Below are 26,006 nucleotides of genomic sequence, written 5' to 3'. Positions count from 1 at the left end.
TATCACTTTTGTTCACTAGACTTGACAAATTATCAGTGATTCAACATGGAATACAAATCAGAAGACATAAGGAGTACCTACTATTGAGACTAACCCCCCCCCTCCCAGTCTCTTCTTAGAAGCAAGTAGAAAATAAAAAGGAAATTGCTGTGAGCTTGTCACAGGAGGAAGTTGTGTCCAGCAAGAGGGCTGGCAGGGCACTGCCTTGTTGAAGCTGTTGAGGGGGAACATGATGGCTTTTCTGATGGTGGGAAATCATGGGACCAAGGATCCAGTGCCATGTCTGGGGAGCCTGGTGTAAAGATTACTCAATGTCCTTTTCTTCAGCACACCTTTATGCAAAGGACCACAAGACTAAGTCTGGTATGCTGACCCCAGCATAGATGCTGGGCATGACCCATGAGCCTTGGCAGGTGTGTCAGCTCATGTGGAGAGGGGACACTTCTGGCAATCTGGGCTAAGGTAGGGGCTGCAATACTGGAGTTAGAACTGTGTCAGAGACTGAGGTTGTCTGAGCAAGGTCTATGCTCCTTCCTGAGTTGCACTGCATCATCACAGCCTGCTTCCTGATCCATGGCACCAAAGCTGCTGTTTCTGTCACGGAGATTGTTAAGAGTAGGTAAAACTGTCAGTGCATTATGACTGTGTGAACCAAAAAACTGGCTCTGAAAGGAGGGGTTGAAGGCACAGAGCCTCATACCTAGTGTTTCAAATGTGGTAAGTCTACAAATGAGTCTGATTGGAACGAAAAATATCACTCAGACATCCTCAGATGTGATTTGAGGTTGCTGTTCTGGTACCAGTAATTCCATGGTAAGCATTTCAACTACAGATTTGTTATTAAAAATCACAGCATTATTTAGGTAAGAAGAGACTGCCTGAGATCAAACCAATATGAGCTGGAAAAGGTTGCCCAGGTCCCAGTTAGGTTTTGAGTATGTCCATAGATGGAAACTCCACAACCTGTTCTGTCATTCAAAAATGGCTGTGCTCAGCATAATTATACTATTCATGTGGACAAACATATCCATATTTGGATGGATACATGGACATGTTCATCCTTGCAGACATAGCCTGGACTCTGACTTCAGTGCTGCACCCCATAGCAAAGGTCTGTAGACCTCAATGGAGTTGAAAGGAACTTAATGGTCATGGGATCTCTTAAAAGCAAGGGAAATGTCATTGTGTTTTACCTATAAATGTCTAGCAGTGCCTACAAAAATTACCAGAGTAAACAACAATACAAATGCTGTATTCTCCTGCAAAGTAGGCACCAAGAGGTGAGTGTAAAGCAGATTTCATGAGTTTAAGACAGTGTTGCTGTCAAACCTGAGCTGTGCCCTGTCATCACTGTGCACCAGTGTGACTTACCTTTGAGGTCCACCAAGGTTTTGCATAAGCCAAATGTGCACTTCAGAGACTTTATCTGGATCTAGGTTAAAGACCTCAATACTTCCAAAAATGCTGTAAGAATGGAACATGAAATGAAACAGCAAAACATCTCAGAAAGTTGTAGAGAGTATGCTCCCCAAGTATGCTTATTAGCGCTGCTATTACACTCAGTGAGAGAACATTATCTTGCCAATGGATTTTCATAGACTATTTAATTGCCTTGTGGTCAAATGTTGTCTCCCCATTCTTATTTCACTTTCAGGAGAACTTTTGAAACTGCTTGCAGACAGAAACAAGCTGAAGTTTTGCCATCTTTAGTGCCTCTTCTCCAGTTCAGTTTCCCGGCTATTTATTTGGTTTGGTGACAGGGAAATGACCATGGCTGTTCCCCCAGAAAGCACAGTTTTCATCTTTTGATATTATTCAAGACTGCACTTCCAGCCAGGTCTAGAGAAGTAAAATCAAAGAAACTGTAATAATCAAGTTACTTTGAGCAATAAGATTCCCTGGATTCCTGCCCACATACTCTCTGAAGTATTTCAGTTACAGTCTGTATAGAAGGAGTGAAAAGAATTAGCTTTACAACAGCCAGGGGTGGGTTTACCAAAATCACTTTTGCACTGGGACTTACAGGCAGACAACCACATGCAGCTCCACAGAAACATGAATGGTTGCATGTTGAGTGAGTACCTGCTGCTTCTGAAAGCTCCAGCATCCACTGATCCATTGAGCATCACTTGAACCACACCACATGCTGCTTCTGCAAACTGAACCAAACCAATGGACATTACACTCTGACACTCCATGAAGTGCCATGGCAGACTTGGGGCTGGTAAAATTCATTGACGTCCTCAGAACTGTCCAATACAAGCAGAGGATCTGGACAATACTTCTGCATAACATTTCAATGTAAAAAAAAAAAAAAAAATAAAGCCTCTGAAGGCTATGGCAGAACTATGATAAAGCCTCATTAGACACCTATGAATTGGCTGCATGGGACTGGTACAGCAGCTTGTCTGGTTTCAGTTGTTATAGGACTTTCCAGAGCCCCTACAGCTGCAGCTGTCTGTAGTAACTCACAGAAATCCTCAGACTGCTTTAGCTCAGAGAGTAAGGACAAGCCAGAACAGAGGTATCACTAGTTTAAGGATGTACCGAGCATCACACACTTGTTTCCTTGTGGCTCATACGCTGTGTTCTTCTGTGGCTTGGGGTTTTTCTCTCTTGATGTTTCAGTAAAACTATCACTGAGTATTGCTTGATTTGATTTTTAATATACTAGATCATGTAATCACTGCTTTTTTGTTCTTTAAAACTTATGTCCAAATATTTAGAGACTATTAAGGTCTATGAAGTACCTAGTGTAGATATATAATCCATTGATAAGGCAAAGAATTTTTAAAAAGCTTAATGCAGGTGACTGTACTTATCAAATTTTCCATGTCATCTCAAACAATGTGGCTCAAATTCAGATCTTGAGAGCTGCAAAGTTTCAGGAATTTTCATTCCACGTAACTTTTAAATGTAAAAAGCTTGAGTTCTAGTAGACCTTGAATTTGTATGGCAAGGAAGCTGGCAGCAGAGCAAACCTGAGTCTGTATGTGGTTTTATCTCTCACAGACTCTGGAACCATTTTCACTCCTAGTTTACCCATGAAACAATTGTTTTTTAAGGTGAGTAGACTTTTTCTTACATACATGAGAGCTGGAGCATACAGGAATGCTTGTTTTCCACCTGGGCAGTCATCCGCTAATAGTCATACCAAGGGTGAAACCTCAAGAGACATGTAAAATTAAAGTAATAGAGGACATCAGATTTTTCTCTGGCAGTTTGTTCCTGTAAAATGCTGATTCAACAAAGCAAGGCGAATTGCTTAACTGGGACTAGCAGGATCTCATTCCTGTGATGGGAGTTGGCATGTATCTGTGGGTGGGGACATCACAGGAACCGTGCCAGGTACTGATGTGGGATGATGTGCTCTTCAGGTTTACGCCGGGAAGGGCAAGGGGATTCTCAGCCTCTTGGAAAATGTCTGTGCCAGTTTGGGTGCTGTTTTCCACATTAGCATGCTGAAATAGATTTTACTGTAGCAATTTACATTCTGTGATTTAATTAAAGTGATTGTTACAACTGTGGGTATTACTTGCAGAGCTCAAGCTCTCTGCCAAGGTTTGTTCTAGACACTGACACTCAGCTCTGTCCACTAAAAGAATGCCCAAACTACAAGGACATCAAATGCTGCACATAAAATAAGGGACCTTGGATTCCAACACTATGATTTTTAAAGTCATGCTAAAAGCTTTGTCAACTTCTACTATTCCATCTTTTAAGTCCAATCTGCAAAATCATATTTTTTGGTAATGTCAAGAACTTACTGCCTTTCCTCACCTTTGGATTCAGGGAGATTTAGTCTAGATCTTACCATCTTGGATGCCATTTTCCAGAACACAGAGCCAGGGTTGCTCTCACATTCACTTCGTTTTGGACAAGATTCATAGTTGATTCCTGAGAAAAATTACATTTATAGAATAGCTAAGGTTAGAGTGAATATTTTTGCAAGGTTTATGTGGCTTTGTGAGCAAAAAGATTTGTCCTGTACTGAAGCAAGAAGGTTAAATGGTGTGAGGGCTCTAAAAGGGAATGGAATTTCCATCTGTTCAAAAGTCTCCCTGTTTGCTCACAGTCTTTTCAGGGAGGCAGTTGCAGATCCCACATCACAAATAATTCTCAGAAAACAGAAGGAAAAACACAATCCCAAATGTGAGAAAGAGGTTGGCTCTTGACAAGTACTGTATGATTGCATTGAAAAATTAAAGTTTGCCCAAGATTTTCAGCAATTCCAGCCTAGTTTAAAGGTTCCTGGCCTTAAGCACCAACCCAGCAGTGACATGGGCAGTGACATTCCCCAAGGTATCTGCACACTGCCCCAGCATTTTGACCGGCCCATGGCCAGGTCCTTTCTGAATGACATTCCTGCTTTGCAGTTTGTCACATAGGAACCACAGGGTGGAAGCAAGCAAATAAAGTCAAGGGGGATAGATGTGGCCATTAGTTCAAGCAACAACTTGGTGTTAAAATAACATCCAAAGTTGTGGTTTTTAATTTAACCTGAGAATTAGGTATTATTTTCAGACTCCCAAAATATTGGACAGTTGAGGTTTTAAACTAAATCACTAGAAAATAACGTGAAAAGGATTTTGTTTAGGTGTAGGTTTGTAGATTACCTGGGGCAGAGGGGTCTCCACACCATGAAATTTTATCAGCCATATAACCCAACAAGGTGTCCTCCAAGGTGAAGAACTTCTGATTGGATTTAGTATAACGATGAACGAGGTCACCTGTCTTGCTCCAAAACAGTGACTGTGAAATAAGATACAATGTCTGGTAAGTGATAGATATACTAAAGCTGGTCAGAATTTTTTTCTAGAGAAAACCAGAAAGTTCATGATAATGAAGGAGTTTTAAGTGCAGCGAGTTTACCCTAGTGGGTTAATTCTTATTTGAACACTCTCATTTGCAGAATGTTTTGGGTGGGTTGTTTTTTTTGGTGGAAAGGGACATGGTTAGCTTTTAAAGAATTTTGGAAAAAAGGTTTGACTAATTCTCATAGGATATATACCAAATTTGTTGTTTGCTTTTGAGCTGTGCATGAAAGAACAGCTTTCTGGAAGCAGTGTCCCTCTAGCAGCATGATGGCATGCTTCTTACAGAGAGCCATATCCTCAGGGAAAGGGACATCCCTGTCCCTTCCCTGGGATGATCCTGGTTTGTGGCAAGCCTTACACAGTGATGATTCCCAGCGACAGAGTATGGACAGGGTTTCTGGGATCCAAAGGTGTAACTGCAGGACTGTTGCAGTAAATGCAAAAGTAAAATGCCATCCTCATCAACCTAGAGAGCCTCACAGTTGTTCTGGGTGAGATCCCATTGCTCAGAGCACTGCCCAGACCTGGCACCCACCACAGCCCACCCTGCACTGTGCTGTTACCTTGTTACAGGGTATAGGATGACTCGCTAGCTCCATTAAAGGCTGATAATCTTCTGGTGTGATATTACAGGGATTCTTGTAAATGAATGCATCTTTTAATGATTCCCATATTTTTAGACAATCCTTATCTCTGTCAAAAGATTAAAACATAGTTAATAAATATTTATGAGTCTTTGTGCTTGTGAAAGGTTCTCCTTCTGTTGTGGTCAAACACTGTGGACCAGATATTAGAAGAATTCCAACTGTGCTCAGGCACCAAATACATGATCCATTACAAAAGCAGAATATCTTCAGAAGATTATGTATATACTGAGGAAAGAACAGTTCAGAATAATCTTTCTCTCTTTTCTGCATTTCAAATTAATTTATTGCAATATCTGAATATCATCTAGGTATCTAGGTTTTTACCCCTTAAAATGATCAGTGCTGATTTTACATAACCAAAAGTTCAAATTTCTTGATTATTCATACCAAATCATGGGAAGCAAATAGGTTCTCAGACTATAGATTGTACATTTTAAAAATATGGTCAAAGGATGCTGTCCTCTCAGACACAGCAAGCCAAAAATATGATCATGTATCTCCCTGCAGGGAGTTTGATCCTAGAGGAAAAAAAAAAACCACCCCTTAATTTTATCTAAAACAAAAGCAGTGATTTAGCTGTTTGGGATTTGAAATTATTTTTATTTATGCACTGATTTACATCTATTGACTCTGCTAGAGGCACAGTTGATTTGCACACGTATAATCAAGATCCAGATCAGGTGCTACTGTACAACGCTGTCTGAAACTGAGCCTGGGAGCAGGGACAGAGCACATCAGCCTGGAGGGTGTCCAGATAAGTGGCCAGCTGAGGCAGCCCTGGCACATCCCAAATTTCATGTTGTGTTGTGTCATGTCCTGTCACGTCATGTCATCTGTCACAGGGATGACAGCTGCATTAGGGACCATACCTCTCATTTATATGAACCAAATTTACCTCTTGGTAAAAAAAGATGAGTAACAATGATTTCTTAACAGCACTATTATTTTCTTTCAAGAGCCTAAATGGACTTTCAGTTACATCACTGTAGAAATAAGAAGGCAAACTGTGGGTGCTACAGGGAGCACAGTGATTGTTTTGCTGTTGCACCCTTGTGTCAGCAAGAATTCACGTTTTACTCAGCAGGACTTGGGTGTATTAAATTTTCACCTGGAGGAACATTTGTCGAGCTGCAAAGCATAAATAACCCACAGAGACCATGCTCCAAACTTTGGTACTTTATTTAGGGGTTAGGAAGTTGCAAATACATCTCCCTGCCACTAAGGATTTCAACATGGATGCACTGAATCATCCAAAAGAGATGGCTCCTGCTGATTGAGGGGTGGCATTAGAGAATAGGCAGCTGTCCCCTTTGCTCTGCACAGTCAGTGGTATCATTAAAGACAATTTGTGGGGCTTGGCTGAAAGCATAGGCACATCTCATAAACATTTATATGGCTCACACTTTCTAATTTGTCAAATGATTTGTCCTCCAGGTAGGCCTTTTCTTCCTTTATTTTTTTAAGCTACTCCTGAAATCTGCTTTATGTAAGAGCATTAACAGCCACAGGTCACAGCTGATTTATCTTTTCATATGGCAAAGTTTTATGCTTGGTCTCAGAAGACAAAATATTCTTCAAGAAACCATTAAAAAAACATGCTTTTTTTAATTTCCAAAGCAGAGAGGTAGGAGATGGACACAATAAAAAGCATTTCTGCTGCTAGATTCAAGTCATGGCCATGAGAGGCACAAAAAACCCCATCCGATTGATTCATGATCATGCCAAGATAGATTGCTTAGTCACTAATCCAAAGCATCAGTGTTCTATTCTTTCAAGACACCAAACTCAGCACTGGATGACGTGTGTCAATGTCACCAATATCTGAGAGAAGAATCTTCATGCACAGTCCTGGCAGAGCTGAGCCAAATTGCATCTTTAATGTCATAAAACCTGGAAAGTCTTAGCCTCCAAGTGCAGGAGGTTGTTCCACAATTGCTAATCAGTGTGGTACTGCTAGTTGTATCACAGGGAAGAATGGTGAGCCATGAAGATGGACTTTTACAGAAACTAGGCAATTTCAGCATTGTTCTAGATATAAAAAATACAGATCATCAATGTAAAAAAATTACATTAAAAAGCTAAACAACTTTTTCTTTTTGCTGTCCTCACTTAACAACATAGCATTTTTTACAAATGAATAATAATAAAAAATCATTGATTTGCCACTGGAAAGCTATTTCTCTGATATGAAGCACAATTTTTTCTCACATCCTAAAGATATTATCAGGCACATGGAACTGTGATTTTGATTTACATATGATAAGCAGTGAGAAGACTTGAGGACCTGCAAATCCCAGCTCCAGGAAGATGTGCCATTCTTTTCAGTCTCACTGTTGAGGTAGATTTTGTTAATAAATTTTCACCTGCCCTTTTTCCAACACATAAAGAATTTGTCTGGTGTGCAGCTTTTAACCCACACCAAGAAAAGTTGAGGACAGAGACTTTCCATAGCTCTGGGTATTCTGAAACTATATGAAAAGTTTGCTGGCATGTGGTACGCTAAAAATTCCAGCAAGAACAGCTTCAGGTTGAAACAAGAACATGTGCCCTGCAAAAAAAAAAAAAAAAAGAAAAATAATAAATGTCAGAGAAACGAACTTTTCTCTTAAAGCTTCTCCCAAGTCATAGAATGTGTTGATTTAGTGTTCCTTCTGGATTTACAGAAGAAAGGCCACAAAAGAGACCCTCACTCTACCAGATAATTAAATTTATCTAATTCAGATAGTTCTGGAGTCTGTGGGGAACACTCTTATGTCCCACACTGCTGTAGGCCTTGGGCACTCTCTTTCTCTGGCTTTTGTTTGTGTATTTTGGGTTGTACACAAACTAATTCTGCATCCTATCTGCAAATACCATATAAGCACTTCAAGCATAATGGGCTTCTTCCTTTGAGGTTAGCTTTGTTTATGCTGAAATATCTACGGCATTTTATTCTACTGTAGACTCTGAAATATTGAATCCAAATTCAGTGAAATGTAGCATAAATACACCCAAAATTTGTGCCTATATTTTTCAAGTTTTATTTTTATGAATAGATTTTGGGCAATGCTGACAAACACAAAATAAAAACAGAACTCATTAGATATTCTGCAAACATGACAACTGTAACATTTCTCTGGAAAACAAGGACTGAAGAACTTGCCTTAAGACCTTTTTGAGCCAGAGACTCTACTCTGAACTCAGTATAGCATACAATAAGGGTTGGGATACAAATCAACTTTTCCTTATTAAATCCAAATGTTATATACTGCAAAGCATATCCTCCATTTGTCTTTACACTGGGGTAGAAGTTGCATTTTCTAATAAATTTGAGTATTTCTATCCATTTGCCTTATATATGAATATCACATTAATCTATCAAGTGAATGCTGAGACCAAGAATATTTCCATTAGCATCTATCCCAGCAGCCAAATTTTAATGTGCATATTAGAAAAATGGACAGCTTCTGCATCATTATTTCTTGCATATCTATATACTGGTCTGGCTGACCTTGAAAGAATATTCTTACACTGGAAGGAACTGGATAGCATTGAACTATCTTGTAAATCACTGTTACTATAGATTTTTTTTTTTGGTGGTGTTTTTTTGTTTGTTTTTGCTTTACAATTTTTTTTATTTAACTGGACAAGATGGAGCAAATACATTCCCAATTGAAACTGATTTAACTGGTATAATATCAAGGATAAGTTTCATCCCCGCTAATTTCAGTTACACCATGAACATTGTCTTGCTTTCAGTTCAGCACTGAATTGACACTCAATGTTGAAAACATCTTAACAAAGGCAGTGTTCCCTCAGGCTGTGCTGCCTCTACTTTTCTACTCAAGGATCTGAGAGAGATGCTTAAAGTAGGGGGCCCATTTTAAATTTACAAGTAAAGAATTACTTCCAGACTTGGCTCTGGAAAACTCAATCAACTCTGCCCATGTTTTTAAATTACCCTTCCAGGCAGAGACACTTTGCTAGGGAGACTTGTTCTCCCCTGCAATTAATATCAGATTTTCCAAGGTCCAGAATCTATTTCTAAAACAATGCAATGTCTTCAGGCCACCCTGAGTTTTTAATTGTGGCCCTGTGGTGAAGGTCTGAAGTTACAGCTGGGAACAGTCCCCTGAGCCCATGTACTTGACCTGTGCTGTGACCAAACTTCTGCAATTTGTGTAAGAAAATCCTTCTCATTTGCTACCATCACTAGCCAGGGATGAGCCTAAGCACTCAGAAATTTGACTCTTTAAAAAGTCAGCAAGATGTTTGTGGTTATAACACAGCTCCTTAAAGTCATAGAGCCAGTTTTCACTCTTCTGGGTATCTAAAGCATGGGCTTCACCTGTAAAGCCCAGGTATCTCAGAAGGAGAATGTGTATCAAAGGAACTAGAAGATGTAGCAACATTTCTGCATCTAACAGACCTGTCTTTTCCTGTGTCAATTTATCTGCTGTGTTATGGTAAACTGTGATGGCTGTACACAGCAGTGAAATTTATACATCCACAGTCAATCTGTTTTCTCATGTGAGCTTATGCGTAGCTGTGTCTTTATGTCAGAAATTATACGAGGACCAGTAATGTTTATGCCCGTGTTGAGAGGAAGCCCTCTGGAACTCAGAAACCTTTGCTACATTTTCTGCCCTAAATACTTCTGGAGGTTTTATTTCTTCAGCTTTCTATTCCCTACTTCCAGCCTTGCCGTGTTTCACTGCTTTGGAGCAGTTTTTTGGAGATGCTCCCAAGGACAGCCCGGGCAGCTATGGGTGGCCATCTCTGGAATGAGGCTGGGCTGGGAACTGAAAGCAAGGAGAACACTGCCATCAGGTGGGAGAAGGAGCTCCTCAGCAGCAGCAGCTGAGGTCAGCACAAAAGGCGTGGGTTCTTCATACCAGGTGACGCTGCAACCCATCTCCAGGGCACAGAGCTAGAAAAAGGAGATACGATGGATCAAGCATGCATACAATGGATCGGCTTCCTTCTTATTATTGTAGCACTTAAAACCTCCCATCAGGTATCCTTGTCCTAAAAATCAGACAGATACGAATTAAGAGAGGTCAGCCAAAACACTGTCATTGCTGAGGATTTGAAGACACTACTGCCTGCTGGGTTTAGCACTAGGATAATGGAAAGGTGGAAAATTAGCAAGGAAAAAGATGAAGGAAAACAATCAGACCTATAAATCTCAGTGTCTTCAATAAGCACAAGCTTCTCATTTTCCATTTATTTTAATTACTGTGAAGTGTCTGCCACGATAACACTCAGGGTAACAGACCTTTTGTCAACATGAAAATGACATGCTTGATTTTTTGCCAGCTTGATTTGATAAATATTGCTTTCTACTAATTAAACAGTTCAAAAGTCAGTAAACAAAGCATTGGAGGGACTGACTGGGCATAGAGAGGGAAATCCAGAACCCTGCCTCACAGGAAGATGACTTCTGGGAAGGTTGCCTGTAGGCAGAGCAATTAAATTCTGCATGGCAAAGAGGGGGAGCCTGGAGGTCTGGAAAAAGAAGTACTAAGTGAGATTGCTGCTGGGTGCACCTCAGGGCTTTGTATGTTCCTGTACAGTGAATGACCTGGAGCAAGTGACAGCTCCTCATCACAGCATCCTTCATCTTTGGCAGCAATAAGAAGGTTTTAAAGGCAGAAGTATTTGTGGCTTTGGTTTATATCTCCTGGAATATTTTATGTGAGTCGGGAATTGGTGCTGCAGGACGACACTGAGCCTTATCACCTTGCTGGGAAGGGCTGAGCTGAGAGGTGGCAGCTGTAACCAGTGAAGTGTTCATCTACACAAGCAGATTGTTTTGCTGCCTGGATTTCAGCCTCCCTGGGGGAAAAAACAAGCTGCTAAGGCAGGTATTTTTAGAGATGGTCTGTATGTGGATCAGAGCCTCCAGAAGGGCAGAAATCTCACCTGGACTGCATTTTGATAGAGGGTCATAGTTGCTCTATAGTTTAAGCTTCCAAGTGAGGGTCATGTCCTCAACAGATATAGAGGGAATGCATTTTAGCTGGCATCTTACACTTTGATCAGAAAGGTTATTTGCAGTAGAGTTTTAATGTTAATATTAAATTTCTAAAACACTTCTATAACAGTGATCTAAATTAAAGTACATACATACACATACATGTGTACACACATACAATATTCAGTGGCTTAATGCACTTTTACTGTTTCCCACCGTGCACTTGCACTACATTGTTTTGTTTTGCTTTGCTTTGCATGCTTGTTTGTTCATTTGTTTTTAATAGAACTAAAGCTGCTGAGATGTGGTATAAATGCAGTAATTTGGGAGGAGTCCCTGCTTTAAGGGTGGGCTCTGTCAGCAGGACACAGACAAGGGAACAGATCAGAGATTTAGTACATCTGTGAGTGAGCTCCTTGATAATTCCTTATTTTGTAGTCTTCTCTGGGGAAGACAGAATGTATCTTTGGCATGTGTTTTCCCTTGGACATTTGAGACAGACTTTCATTTGACCCTAGAGGGGAAAAGGATCTATTCCTCCTATCCCTATAGATAACCAGTTATATTTCCTCATGGTACTCTGATGTGGTAAACAGCTCTGGAGTTTTAACCATACCTTGACAATGACAGCTGAATTATATCACCTCTGAGTGAGGGTTTTTTCTCACTGACATCTCTACAGATATCATAGGAGAACAGAAGCAGGGGAAAGTGGGAGAGAACATTATTCCCCTTTTCAGCAACAAGCTCATAAAAACATTTAATAATTTCAATCCTAGGGTGGTGCCATAATTTAGACAGCCACCAGACATTGTCCCATAGAGTCAATTCTATAAAGTCTATCAAAAGGAGAGAAGGTAAAGAGCAGGCAGCTAACTGGCTGCACATAACTAAATGGCGGCAAAGAGTTACAGTGGAAAACTAAGTAAAAAAGTATTTCATCAGCAAATACTTCTGATTAACATGTAGAAGGTCAGTACAGACAGAATAGTATTCTCTCTCATATCTAGGATTAAAAGCAAAGGAGATTTAGACTGCAAAGGTATTTTAATACAGTGATGCATTATGTGTAAACTAACCCAAATGTGAAAAATTATTTGAAATCCCATGGAATCTTGCAGTATGAACCATTAAATATCTATACACTGTAAAGCTAATGTAAAAAAGTTTGTGTATGTGAGAAATATAGAGTCATTTAATAACAATATTCATGTGTGTACTGGTTTGAAAAGCAAAACCAGTGAGACTTCAAGTCAGTAATACAATTTTTAATAGGAAAGAGAAAAAAAAGGAGAAAAACAAAATACATGCAATAATAAAAATAAGACCACTGACAGAGTCAGAATACAACCTGATACCCTGTCAGTCAGGGTGCTGGTGCAGTTTTCCTCCAATGGGTCCAGCAATGATGTGGATAAAAACCTAGTTCTTCCTCTGGAATCCAGTGGAAAAAGGCTGCCTTTGGCGTTCTAAACCTCAGTTTTTATCTAGGTAGGAAAGGCTTAGCTTGTCCTCCTGGCTGGAGCATCTCCCAATGGGATGATGTAATCTTATCAGTTATACAGTAGGACTCAATGGCCCATTAACAGAAATACTTCCCACAAAAGTGATCACCCTTCTCAGTTATGGCCCATCAACAGAAGACATTTCCCACAGAGATAAGGATGATCACCCTTCTCAGATGGTAATAGAATATGTATGTTGTATTGTAAACCAGGACATAATCCACCCCTTATTCTATTACCATCTACATTATACCCAAACCAATACCCTCTCTCTCTCTCTCTCTCTCTCTATATATATATATATATACATGTAATACAGAATGAAAGCCTACTGTCCTGGTTTGAAGGACAGGTGTTTGCCAAGGAAAGCAGAAGCTTCCCCTTGGACTGAAAGAAAATGTGATTCTTCCGATTATTATAATTTTGGAATTAAGAGAGCTCTCAGGCAAAGATATGGGGGTAGGAATAACAGTTCTTTACTAGTATATCTAACAAGACAAACAAGAACAACAACAGCTATGAAATTACCCACAAACAGAACAGTAACTCAGTCCCAGTGTTTTTTGGCTGCAGGCACCTTTTCCCTGAGCTGCAGTTCCCGGTGCTGGGGGCGGGCGGGTCCCGCAGAGCCGCAGGAGGGCTGGGGGTGATGGCAGAGCTGTCCCAGGGGGAGAGAGAGATGGAGAGAGAGCTCTCCGCTCACGGTGTGGGTCCCGGTGATCAGTAGAGTGCTGGATGGTGGTAGTTCACAGCGAGAAGACAGCCGGGCAGGGTCCGATGGTGGTTTCCCGACGCTGGGATGGGACACAGGCGGCGATCGTCCTTCTCGTCCGAACTCCGCGGGGGAAATGGGCCGAGACCCAGCCTTCCGCTTCCTCTTCTGGCTGTTTGAATCTCGCGGGGCTTGCTTCTTCCCTCCCGTCCCCTCCCCCTTGTCACCAGGGCCCAGTCAACAGGTATCTTAGCATGACAATGGGGAAAATTCCACAGAGGGAAAAAAAAAAAAAAAAAAAAAAAAAAAAAAAAAAAAAGAAAGAACTAACCCTCAACATTATCCACCCCGAATTTTCCCCTACCATCATGCCAAATCAAATTAAAAATCTTCAAATTATAGACATCCATGCAGTTACAGATACAGGCACAGTATTGTAGGTAGTTCACCCTAAAACAAGGTCTCCTTGGGGTATGCATCTGGTCTTTCCATCCCTTTGCATGATCCACCAGGTACACCCTGGCCCTTGAGCAAAAACCTCCCCCCGAATTGGATTGTCTTTGCTGGAGGCAGGGTTCACCCAAACAGTTTTTCCTAGCATACCTCTCATATGCACCACTGGAACCTTGTCCCCATCTGGTGTTCTCAAGGGCTCAGACTGGGCAGGGCCTGCTCGATTAGTGGAACCTCGGGTGTTCACTAACCATGTGGCCTTTGGTAGATTAATCTCCCAGTTTTTGAAAGTCCCCCCACCCAGTGCCTTCAAGGTGGTTTTAAGCAGCCCATTGCACCATTCCACTTTCCCAGCCACTGGTGCGTGATAAGGAATGTGGTACACCCACTCGATGCCGTGTTCTCTGGCCCAGGTGCTTATGAGGCTGTTCTTGAAATGAGTCCCATTGTCTGACTCAATTCTCTCAGGGGTACCATGTCTCCAAAGGACTTGTTTTTCCAGGCCCAGGATGATGTTGCGGGCAGTGGCATGAGGCACAGGGTAGGTCTCCAACCATCCAGTGGTGGCTTTCACCATGGTCAGCACGTAGCGCTTGCCTTGGCGTGTCTGAGGCAGTGTGATGTAGTCAATCTGCCAGGCCTCCCCATACTTATATTTGGACCACCGCCCCCCATACCAGAGGGGCTTCACTCGCTTGGCTTGCTTGATGGCAGCACACGTCTCACAGTCATGGATAACCTGGGAAATACTGTCCATGGTGAGATCCACCCCTCGGTCTCGTGCCCACTTATAGGTAGCATCTCTGCCTTGGTGACCTGAGGCATCGTGGGCCCATCGAGCCAGAAACAACTCTCCCTTGTGTTGCCAGTCTAAGTCTATCTGTGACACCTCTATCCTTGCAGCCTGATCTACTTGCTCATTGTGTTGGTGCTCCTCATTAGCCCGACTCTTGGGGACATGGGCATCTACATGACGGACCTTTACGGGTAGCTTCTCTACCCGACTGCCAATGTCTTTCCACTCATCAGCAGCCCAGATTGGTTTTCCCCTACGTTGCCAGTTAGCTTTTTTCCATCTTTCCAGCCTGCCCCACAGAGCATTGGCTACCATCCCTGAATCAGTGTAAAGGTAAAGCTTTGGCCACTTCTCTCTTTCAGCAATGTCCAGGGCCAGCTGAACGGCTTTGAGTTCAGCAAGTTGACTTGATCCACCTTCTCCTTCAGTAGCTTGTGCAACCTGTCGTGTGGGGCTCCATACGGCTGCTTTCCACTTCTGGTTCATCCCCACGATGCGACAGGAACCGTCAGTGAAAAGAGCGTAGCGAGTTTCATCTGCTGGCAGTTGGTTGTATGGCGGGGCTTCATCAGCTCGGGTCACTTGTTCTTGCTCCTCTTCATCGGCAAGACCAAAATTTTCACCTTCTGACCAGTTTGTAATTATTTCCAAAATCCCAGGGCGATTTGGGTTTCCGATACAGGCGCGCTGTGTGATGAGGGCAATCCACTTGCTCCATGTGGCATCCGTGGCGTGGTGGGTAGGGGGGACCTTCCCTTTAAATATCCACCCCAGCACTGGTAGTCGGGGTGCCAGGAGGAGCTGTGCTTCTGTGCCAATCACCTCTGAGGTAGCTTGAACTCCTTCGTAAGCGGCCAAGATCTCCTTCTCTGTTGGGGTGTAGTTGGCTTCAGACCCTCTGTAACTTCGACTCCAGAATCCCAGAGGTCGGCCTCGGGTCTCACCAGGTACCTTCTGCCAAAGGCTCCAGGACAAGCCCTTGTTCCTGGCTGCAGAGTAGAGCACATTCTTCACCTCTGGTCCCGTCCTGACTGGGCCGAGGGCTACAGCATGAGCAATCTCCTGCTTGATCTGGGCAAAGGCTTGCTGCTGCTCAGGGCCCCAGTGGAATTCGTTCTTCTTCCGGGTGACCAGGTAGAGAGGGCTCACGATCTGGCTGTACTCAGGAATGTGCATTCTCGAAAAGCCTATGGCACCTAGGAAAGCTTGTGTTTCCTTCTTGTTGGTTGGTGGAGACATCGCGGTGATCTTATTGATGACCTCAGTGGGGATTTGGCGCCGCCCGTCTTGCCACTTTACTCCCAGGAACTGGATCTCTCGGGCAGGACCTTTGACTTTGCTCCTCTTGATGGCAAAACCGGCTCCCAGCAGAATCTGGATGATCTTCTCTCCTTTCTCAAATACTTCCATTGCCGTGTTCCCCCACACCATGATGTCATCAATGTATTGCAGATGTTCTGGAGCTTCACCCTTTTCCAGTGCAGCCTGGATCAGTCCATGGCAGATGGTGGGGCTGTGTTTCCACCCCTGGGGCAGTCGGTTCCAGGTGTACTGCACGCCCCTCCAGGTGAAAGCAAACTGAGGCCTGCACTCTGCTGCCAGAGGAATGGAGAAGAATGCATTGGCAATGTCAATGGTGGCGTACCACTTTGCTGCCTTGGACTCCAGCTCGTACTGGAGTTCCAGCATGTCCGGCACGGCAGCGCTCAGCGGTGGAGTCACTTCATTCAATGCAAGATAGTCCACAGACAATCTCCATTCTCCATCAGACTTGCGCACAGGCCAGATGGGGCTGTTGAAGGGTGAGTGGGTTTTGCTGACCACCCCTTGGCCCTCCGGCTCACGGATCATCTTGTGGATGGGGATCACGGCATCTCGATTTGTCCTGTACTGCCGGTGGTGCACTGTCGAGGTGGCAATTGGCACTTGCTGCTCCTTCACCTTCAGGAGTCCCACTACAGACGGGTTCTCTGACAGTCCAAGCAAGGTGTTCAATTGCTTAATGTTTTCTGCCTCTACAGCAGCTATTCCAAAAGCCCACCTGAGTCCCTTTGGGTCTTTGTAATAGCCATTCCTCAGGAAGTCTATGCCTAGAATACACGGTGCCTCTGGGCCAGTCACAATTGGATGCTTCTGCCACTCCTTCCCAGTCAGGCTCACCTCAGCCTCCAGCAAAGTCAATTCCTGTGATCCCCCTGTCACCCAGCAATAGAAACAGGCTCCTCCCCCACATGTTCTGATGGTATTAGGGTGACCTGTGAACCAGTGTCAACTAATGCCCTATGTTTTTGTGGCTCTGATGTGCCAGGCCATCGGATCCACACCGTCCAAAAGACCCGGTTTTCCCGTGCCTCTCCCTGGCTAGAGGCAGGGCCCCTCTAGCACTGGTTATTATTTCCTTCCTGGGCATACATGTTGGAGGTTCCCTCAAGGGGATCTGACAAATCATCCTCCCTTTTGTAATACCCTGCATCTTGGTTATGGGAAGTTGAGGCTACCTTCACTTTAGTGGAGCTCCTTTGGTTAGTGTTTCCCTCCCTGAGTTGACGCACCCGCGCTGCCAGGGCAGAAGTGGGTTTCCCATCCCACCTCCTCATGTCTTCCCCATGGTCACGCAGAAAGAACCACAGGTCAGCTCGTGGGGTGTATCCTCTCTCCTTAGCTGGGGGACGTTGGGCTCTAACTCTGGCATCTGTGACTCGCACTGGTGCTGCATTGACCTTCCTCATCTCCTCCCTCACCCCTCTTATCTCCTCCTTGAACTCCTCTCTGAGTTCCCTATTCACGGCAGAGACCTGAGCCTGCATTGGGCCATTCATTATACTCTCAAAATTTCTGAGCTTATCGGCAACAGAACCCACTGTCTCGTGGTTGGTGTCAGCATTAATGGCTGCAATGAATGTGGTGTATTGAGATGGCCCCAGGTGTGCCAGATTCCACAACATCTGCCCTGTGCACCTGACCTTGTCGGGGTCATTGTCATGTTGTCCACCCCTCCCAAAGAGTACTTCCAGTATTGCTACTTCTCTCAGCTGTTGGATCCCCTCCTCAGCGGTTTTCCAGCGCATTCTATGGTGGTGCTCCTGCATTCTCTCTCTATGGACAAACCTCTCTCTTACACTCATTAAAAGCCGCTCCCAGAGGGAAAGGGGGCCTCGTTCCCTTACGAATATGTGATCCACACCTGAGTCCTGGGTCAGGGGTCCCAAATTCCTTGCCTCAGTACCATCCAGCTGCACACCTGTACCCATAAGGTCCCAGACCCGCAGTAACCACGTTGTAAAAGCCTCACGGCCCCTTCGTACAACATCTTTACGCAGATTACGGAGACTCTCGTATGACAGGGACTCTGTGACGATCTCAACCTCTGGCTCCCCTGCTGGTTGTGAGGGCCCTGCTTTCTGATCATTATTATCTAGGTGCTTTGTTTTCACCTTAGACTTTCTAGTTTCCACGGGGGCAACTGCTGCTGGCTGTGAGTGCCCTTGCAGTTCAGCTGGAGCCTGGAGAGATGTAACATTTGTGGGTTCCACTGCTGCACCATCAGGATCTCCCTCTTTAAGGCAGAGGAAGAGTTTCTCAAGAGCTGGGGAAAAGTACTCCTTCATCATTTGGCCCATCTCCTTCACTAGAAACCCCACCCACTCTGGATGGTTCCTTTCTGAGGTGAGCTCTGGGGCAGAATCAGGCTCAGGGGCAACATCCTTAACCTCTGGGGCAGAATCCTTAGTCTCTGGGGCAGAATCCTTAGTCTCTGGGGCAGGGGCAGAGTCAGGCTCTGGGACAGAATCCTTAGTCTCTGGGGGAGAATCCTTAGTCTCTGGGGCAGGGGCAGGGTCAGGCTCTGGGGCAGAGTCCTTAGTCTCTGGGGCAGAGCCAGGCTCTGGGGCAGGATCCCTATTCCTTGGGGGACGTATCAGGGTTGTCATCCAAGTCAATCTCCCCTCATCTCGGAATGTTAAATAGAACAGGTTTACAAGGCCTATTAGCAATGTCAGCCACTGTATGATATCATTACTGCTTAGAAGAGATTTGAACCCCTCAAAAGCTGGTGGAGCAGACCCAAAAAACTGTGTAAGGGGTTGGGACAAAATTTTCCCTGGTGTCATATCCTCACAGTATGTACCATTATTAAAGTAGCCCCAAAAACATACAGTTAGAGTGTGATAGCTCCGAATCCATGTGCCCATGTCCTGGTTTGAAGGACAGGTGTTTGCCAAGGAAAGCAGAAGCTTCCCCTTGGACTGAAAGAAAATGTGATTCTTCCGATTATTATAATTTTGGAATTAAGAGAGCTCTCAGGCAAAGATATGGGGGTAGGAATAACAGTTCTTTACTAGTATATTTAACAAGACAAACAAGAACAACAACAGCTATGAAATTACCCACAAACAGAACAGTGACTCAGTCCCAGTGTTTTTTGGCTGCAGGCACCTTTTCCCTGAGCTGCAGTTCCCGGTGCTGGGGGCGGGCGGCTCCCGCAGAGCTGCAGGAGGGCTGGGGGTGGTGGCAGAGCTGTCCCAGGGGGAGAGAGAGATGGAGAGAGAGCTCTCCGCTCACGGTGTGGGTCCCGGTGATCAGTAGAGTGCTGGATGGTGGTAGTTCACAGCGAGAAGACAGCCGGGCAGGGTCCGATGGTGGTTTCCCGACGCTGGGATGGGACACAGGCGGCGATCGTCCTTCTCGTCCGAACTCCGCGGGGGAAATGGGCCGAGACCCAGCCTTCCGCTTCCTCTTCTGGCTGTTTGAATCTCGCGGGGCTTGCTTCTTCCCTCCCGTCCCCTCCCCCTTGTCACCCGGGCCCAGTCAACAGGTATCATAGCATGACAATGGGGAAAATTCCACAGAGGGAAAAAAAAAAAAAAAGAACTAACCCTCAACACCTACACACAGTTCTCTCTTAAAATAAGGTCTCCTTGCGGTACACAGCAGGTTTCCCCATCTTTCTGCATTACCTAAGAAGTGTAACCAGGTCCTTGAGCAAAAATAATCCCACTGATTGGTTTGCCTTTGCCTGTGGTGGGATTGATCCAAACAGTCTTTCCTAAAATACCTTTCATGTCTATCACAGGGATTCTGTCTCCATCCACTGTGTGCAGGTGTTCAGACTGGGCAGGACCGGCTCGATTGATGGACCCTCGGGTGTTGACCATCCAGGTGGCTTTTGCCAAGTTCATTTCCCAATTTCTGAAGGTTCCCCCACCGAGTGCCTTCATGGTAGTTTTAAGGAGTCCATTGCACCGTTCAACTTTCCCGGCGGCTGGCGAGTGGTAAGGGATATGATATATCCATTCAATACCATGTTCTCTGGCCCGGGTGTTGATAAGGCTGTTCTTGAAATGGGTTCCGTTGTCTGACTCAATTCTTTCAGGGGTACCATGCCTCCAAAGGACTTGTTTTTCTAGGCCCAAGATAGTGTTCCGGGCAGTAGCATGAGGCACAGGGTAGGTTTCCAACCATCCTGTGGTTGCTTCCACCATGGTCAGTACGTAGCGCTTGCCTTGGTGGGTTTGGGGAAGGGTGATGTAGTCAATTTGCCAGGCTTCCCCATACCTGTACTTTGACCATCCTCCACCGTACCACAGAGGCTTCACCCACTTGGCCTGTTTGATTGTGGCACAGATCTCATAGCTCTGGATGACCTGTGAGATGCTGCCCATAGTAAGGTCCACCCCTCAGTCACGGGCCCATTGGTATGTTGCATCTCTCCCCTGATGACCAGAGGCATCATGGGCCCAACGAGCTAGGAATAATTCTCCCTTGTGCTGCCAGTCTAGATCCACCTGTGATATTTTTACCTTGGCAGCTCGGTCCACCTGCTCGTTGTTGTGATGCTCTTCATTAGCTCGACTCTTAGGTACGTGCGCATCTACATGTCGAACCTTCACGGTTAGCTTCTTTACTCGGGTGGCAATGTCCTGCCAAATCTCAGCAGCCCAGATGGGTTTCCCTCTGCGCTGCCACTTGGCCTTTTTCCAGCGATCCAACCATCCCCACAGAGCATTAGCTACCATCCATGAGTCAGTGTAGAGATAGAGCTTTGACCACTTCTCCCGTTCGGCAATATCTAAAGCCAGCTGGACGGCTTTTAACTCTGAGACCTGACTCAATCCACCTTGTGCCTCGGTAGCTTGTGCAACTTGTCGTGTGGGGCTCCATACTGCAGCTTTCCATTTTCGGTTAGTGCCTACAACTCGGCAGGAACCATCAGTGATGAGGGCATATCGTCTTTCAGTCTCCGGTAGCTCATTATATGGTGGGGCTTCCTCGGCACGTGCCACTTGCTCCTCTTCTTCAGAAGATAACCCAAAAGTCTCACCTTCAGGCCAGTTTGTAATTATTTCCAGAATCCCAGGGCGATTTGGATTTCCAATACGGGCACGCTGCGTGAGGAGGGCAATCCATTTGCTCCATGTGGTGTCAGTGGCATGATGTGTGGAAGGAACCTTTCCCTTGAACATCCAGCCCAGTACCGGTAGTCGAGGTGCCAGAAGCAGCTGTGTTTCAGTGCCAATTACTTCAGAGGCTGCTTGAACTCCTTCATAGGCAGCCAAAATTTCTTTCTCTGTGGGAGTGTAGTTGTTTTCAGACCCTTTATAGCTTCTGCTCCAGAATCCCAGTGGTCAACCCCGAGTCTCACCAGGTACCTTCTGCCAAAGGCTCCAGGATAGACCATGATTTCCAGCTGCAGAGTAGAGCACGTTCTTTACCTCTGGTCCTGTCCTGACTGGACCAAGGGCTACAGCATGAGCGATCTCTTGCTTGATGTGGGTGAAGGCTTGCTGTTGTTCAGGGCCCCAATGGAAATCATTCTTCTTGCGGGTAACCAGGTAGAGAGGGCTCACAATCTGGCTGTACTCAGGGATGTGCATTCTCCAAAAGCCTATGGCACCTAGGAAAGCTTGTGTTTCCTTCTTGTTGGTTGGTGGAGACATAGCGGTGATCTTGTTAATTACCTCTGTTGGGATCTGACGATGTCCATCTTGCCATTTGACTCCTAGAAACTGAATTTCCTGAGCTGGTCCCTTGACCTTACTTCGCTTAATGGCAAAACCAGCCTTCAGCAGAATCTGAATAATCTTCTCTCCTTTCTCGAAGACTTCCCCTGCTGTGCTCCCCCATACAATGATGTCATTGATATACTGTAGATGTTCGGGAGCCTCACCCTTTTCCAGTGCAGCCTGGATCAGTCCATGGCAGATGATGGGACTGTGCTTCCACCCCTGGGGCAGTCGGTTCCAGGTGTACTGCACACCCCTCCAGGTGAAAGCAAACTGAGGCCTGCACTCTGCTGCCAGAGGAATGGAGAAGAATGCATTGGCAATGTCAATGGTGGTGTACCACTTTGCTGCCTTGGACTCCAGCTCGTACTGGAGTTCCAGCATGTCCGGCACGGCAGCGCTCAGTGGTGGAGTCACTTCATTCAATGCACGATAGTCCACAGTCAATCTCCATTCTCCATCAGACTTGTGCACAGGCCAGATGGGGCTGTTGAAGGGTGAGTGGGTTTTGCTGACCACCCCTTGGCTTTCCAGTTTACGAATCATCTCATGGATGGGAGTCACAGAGTCTCTGTTGGTACGGTATTGGCGACGGTGTACTGTTGTTGTGGCGATTGGTACCTGTTGCTCTTCAACTCTCAGTAGTCCCAAAGCAGATGGGTCATCTGAGAGACTAGGTAAGGTATTCGGTTTTCTGATGTCTTCTGTCTCTACAGAAGCTATCCCAAAAGCCCAGCGATATCCCTTTGGGTCTTTGAAATACCCATTTCGAAGATAGTCAATGCCGAGGATGCATGGGGCCTCTGGGCCAGTCACGATGGGGTGTTTCTGCCACCCTTTCCCAGTTAAACTCACTTTGGCCTCTACAACAGTCAGCTGCTGGGATCCTCCTGTTACCCCAGAAATAGAGATTGACTCTTCTCCTACATACCTTGATGGCATCAGGGTACATTGGGCGCCGGTGTCAACCAAAGCCTTATGTTTTTGTGGGTCGGATGTTCCAGGCCATCGGATCCACACAGTCCAGTAGATCCGATTGTCCCTCTCCTCTATCTGGCTAGAGGCAGGGCTCCTCTATTCCTGGTCGTGGTACACGTTGCTCTCTTCCTGTAGATAGGTTCTTGAGGTCCCTTCAAGAGGATCAGTCATATCATCGTTCTGATACTGTTTGGAGTTTTGTGCACGAGAGACTGGAGCAGCGTTGACTCTAGATGAGCTTCTTTTGTTCAGTGTCCCTCTTTTCAGTTGACGTACCCGGGCTGCTAAGGAGGAGGTGGGTTTTCTATCCCACTTCCTCATGTCTTCTCCATGCTCCTGAAGGAAAAACCAGAGGTTACCTCGTGGAGTGTGTCCTCTCTCCCTGGCTGGGAAACTCCGGCTCCTAATGGCAGAGACTCTTGTTGGTTCTGGTGAGATCTGGTAGTTTTCTGCCTTAAGTTCTTTTTTTAGTTTCTGATGGCCCTCTTCAATCAAGCTCCAGACTTGCTCAACCAGCCTTGTTTCCACGGTTGAGACATGGGTACGAAATGGGGCAGTGACAGTGTCCTCATAAATTCTTAGTTTATTGGCCAAGACGCCTACCATGTCCTCACCTTCCCTCCATTGCAGCGTTGCCAGGTAACGGGAGTATATCTCTGGTCCAAGCTGTGCGAATCTCAACCACATCCGTGACGTGCACCGGACACAGTCTGGGCTCTTAGGAAATCTCTCATCTTCTGAGAAAATGATCTCCAGCACAGCCAATTCCCTCAGGCATCTGATACCTTGTTCCATTGTGCTCCATTTTCCTTGCTGCACCTGGAGATCTTCTTTACAAAGGTATCTGTCCTTCACACTTGTCAGCAGTTGCCGCCAGAGGCTGAGGGTTTCTTGGGTTTTCCCGATCCCCTGGTCAATGACCACATCCCGGGACAGAGATCCCAGTTGCCTGGCCTCACTTCCATCCAGAACGGTGTCCTTGGCTGCAGCGTCCCAGATGCGGAGCAGCCAGGTCAGGATGGACTCATTTGCCTGGCGGGTGAATTCCCTCCGCAGGTCACGCAGCTCACCCAGGGATAGAGAGCGAGTGATGATTTCTGGCTCTGTCTCTTCTGCTGGCTGCGAAGGTCCTGCCACGTCCTCATCAGTGACTATGCGAACTGATTTGCTCTTTGATTTCTTCTTCTGAACGGGGGCAACTGCTACTGGTCTGGGCTGTTCTGGTTCGGTGACAGTTTGTGTGGAGATGCTGATGGCACTGTTGGTTCCTTCTTCCTGGATAAAAGTCTGCGTAGAGACGGATGCTGTACTGGTTTACAATACAAGATATATATTCTATTACCATCTGAGAAGGGTGATCACCTTTGTGGGAAGTATTTCTGTTAATGGGCCATTGAGTCCTACTGTATAACTGATAAGATTACATCATCCCATTGGGAGATGCTCCAGCCAGGAGGACAAGCTAAGCCTTTCCTACCTAGATAAAAACTGAGGTTTAGAACGCCAAAAGCAGCCTTTTTCCACTGGATTCCAGAGGAAGAACCAGGTTTTTATCCACATCATTGTTGGACCCTTTGGAGGAAAACTGCACCAGCACCCTGACTGACAGGGTATCAGGTTGTATTCTGACTCTGTCAGTGGTTTTATTTTTATTATTGCATGTGTTTTGTTTTTTTCTTCTTTTTTTTCTCTTTCCTATTAAAAATTGTATTACTGACTTGAAGTCTCACTGGTTTTGCTTTCTGTCACCTGGCCAAGGTGTGGGGCAGGCCAAGAGCACTCAGCCCAGGGTGATGGAAAATTCTGCCGAGGCCACTGCAGACACAAAACAGGGTGGCTGGTGCCACAGAAGGCATGGGTGGTTCCCTGCTGAGAGACCCTGGCTACTCTGGATCCCATCCTTAGGGTGTCCCCAGTACCTACTGAGGTGTCCAGGACATTCCTTATTCTGCAATGAAAGGGATCAGAAAATCAGTTCTCAGCTCTAATACACCGTCGCAGATGTGGGGCCATGGAGTCTCTTCTGCAGGAGGAGGGATGGGCTCTCTGGGGTGTTGCACCGCCTGCCATGATGAGCTGAGCGAGGACCACCTCCGGGGGAAGGTGTTTCCAGGGACTGCTGAGCTAGTATCGTGATCCATCTCTATTTCTCCGTGCAAAGCTTTCCAGGCTCATCAACAAGTCTTAACCACATGCTAAAATCTGTTTTGGACAACCCCGAGATACTTCTGAAAGTTATTCTAACATTTTTGTCTGTCCTATAAATCTTTGTTGAACCTTCACCTTTCCCTCCCTTCCGGGCAGTCTCAGTTACCGGACTGCAGCGTCACATTACAGACTTTGGCAGATCAGCTTTACAGCAAATTGCTTCACCTCCATGTACTCAAACCTGTTAGAATTCAGCTTTTATTTCAGCTGGCATTAGGGAAGTTGCAAAATCCATTTATGATTATGTTTTGACCTAGAATCAGTGTTACTTTTATTGCCTCTACAGGTAGTTTCCTTGAGGCATGACCCAGAACTCTCTCTACTCACCCCAGCTCCGGGTGCTGTGCCACGATGTAGTTGTAGCATCTTCCCAGGATGACTTCTTGCAAGTTCTTAGTAGTCCCCCTGTTCTTCCACTTCAGCATTTTGGGACTGGTTTCGTGCCTTCCGTGGGTCAGGAGAGAGGCCAGCACGACGGCGAGGACGAGGGCGGCCAGCAGGACCGCGATGCCCACCAGCAGGACCGTGCGCTGCCGCACCCGGGCAGAGCCCTGCTGCAGCGGCATCGCTCTGCTGGGCGGCAGCAGCTGCTCCCCGCAGGGTACAGCGGCTTCTGCGGCCAGCCCGCACCGTCCCCGCCCCGGACGGTGCCCGGGAGGCCGGGCTGACCCCCGCCCGCCCCGGGTCACCGCTCTCCCGGGAAGGGCTGGGATGCCCGGGAAGCGCCGGGCTGCCCTGGGGGCAATGGGCTGACCCAGGAGCGCCGGGCTGTCCTGGGATCGCCGATCTGACCGAGGAGCGCCGGGCTGACCGCGGCCACCGGGGGTCCGGAGGGGCAGGGTCCGGACCGCGGGGCCGCTTCCCAAAACCCCCCGCCCCGCCGGCTCCGTCCGTTCCGTCGGCTTTATAGCCAGACCAGGGCTTTTCGGGACG

At 45.9% G+C, this 26,006-nt stretch overlaps 1 protein-coding gene across 1 annotated transcript in view; it reads right to left on the bottom strand.

Moving 5' to 3' along the window:
- Window positions 1-25,639, bottom strand: part of CD38 (CD38 molecule) — a 52,224-nt gene extending 26,585 nt beyond the window's left edge. Inside the window, exons 1-6 of the mRNA XM_062493398.1 lie at window positions 25,401-25,639; window positions 5,381-5,510; window positions 4,617-4,752; window positions 3,815-3,897; window positions 2,083-2,159; window positions 1,372-1,464 (exon numbers count right to left, since the gene is read on the bottom strand). Of these exons, the coding sequence (XP_062349382.1) occupies window positions 1,372-1,464; window positions 2,083-2,159; window positions 3,815-3,897; window positions 4,617-4,752; window positions 5,381-5,510; window positions 25,401-25,639 (758 nt within the window). The remainder of the gene's footprint in view (window positions 1-1,371; window positions 1,465-2,082; window positions 2,160-3,814; window positions 3,898-4,616; window positions 4,753-5,380; window positions 5,511-25,400) is intronic.
- Window positions 25,640-26,006: the final 367 nt, after the last annotated feature.

Source organism: Cinclus cinclus, chromosome 5, assembly GCF_963662255.1.
Source record: "Cinclus cinclus chromosome 5, bCinCin1.1, whole genome shotgun sequence".
Classification (NCBI taxonomy): Eukaryota; Metazoa; Chordata; class Aves; order Passeriformes; family Cinclidae; genus Cinclus; species Cinclus cinclus.
Note: the sequence above shows the minus strand (reverse complement) of the source record. Positions and strands in the feature narration are given on the sequence as shown.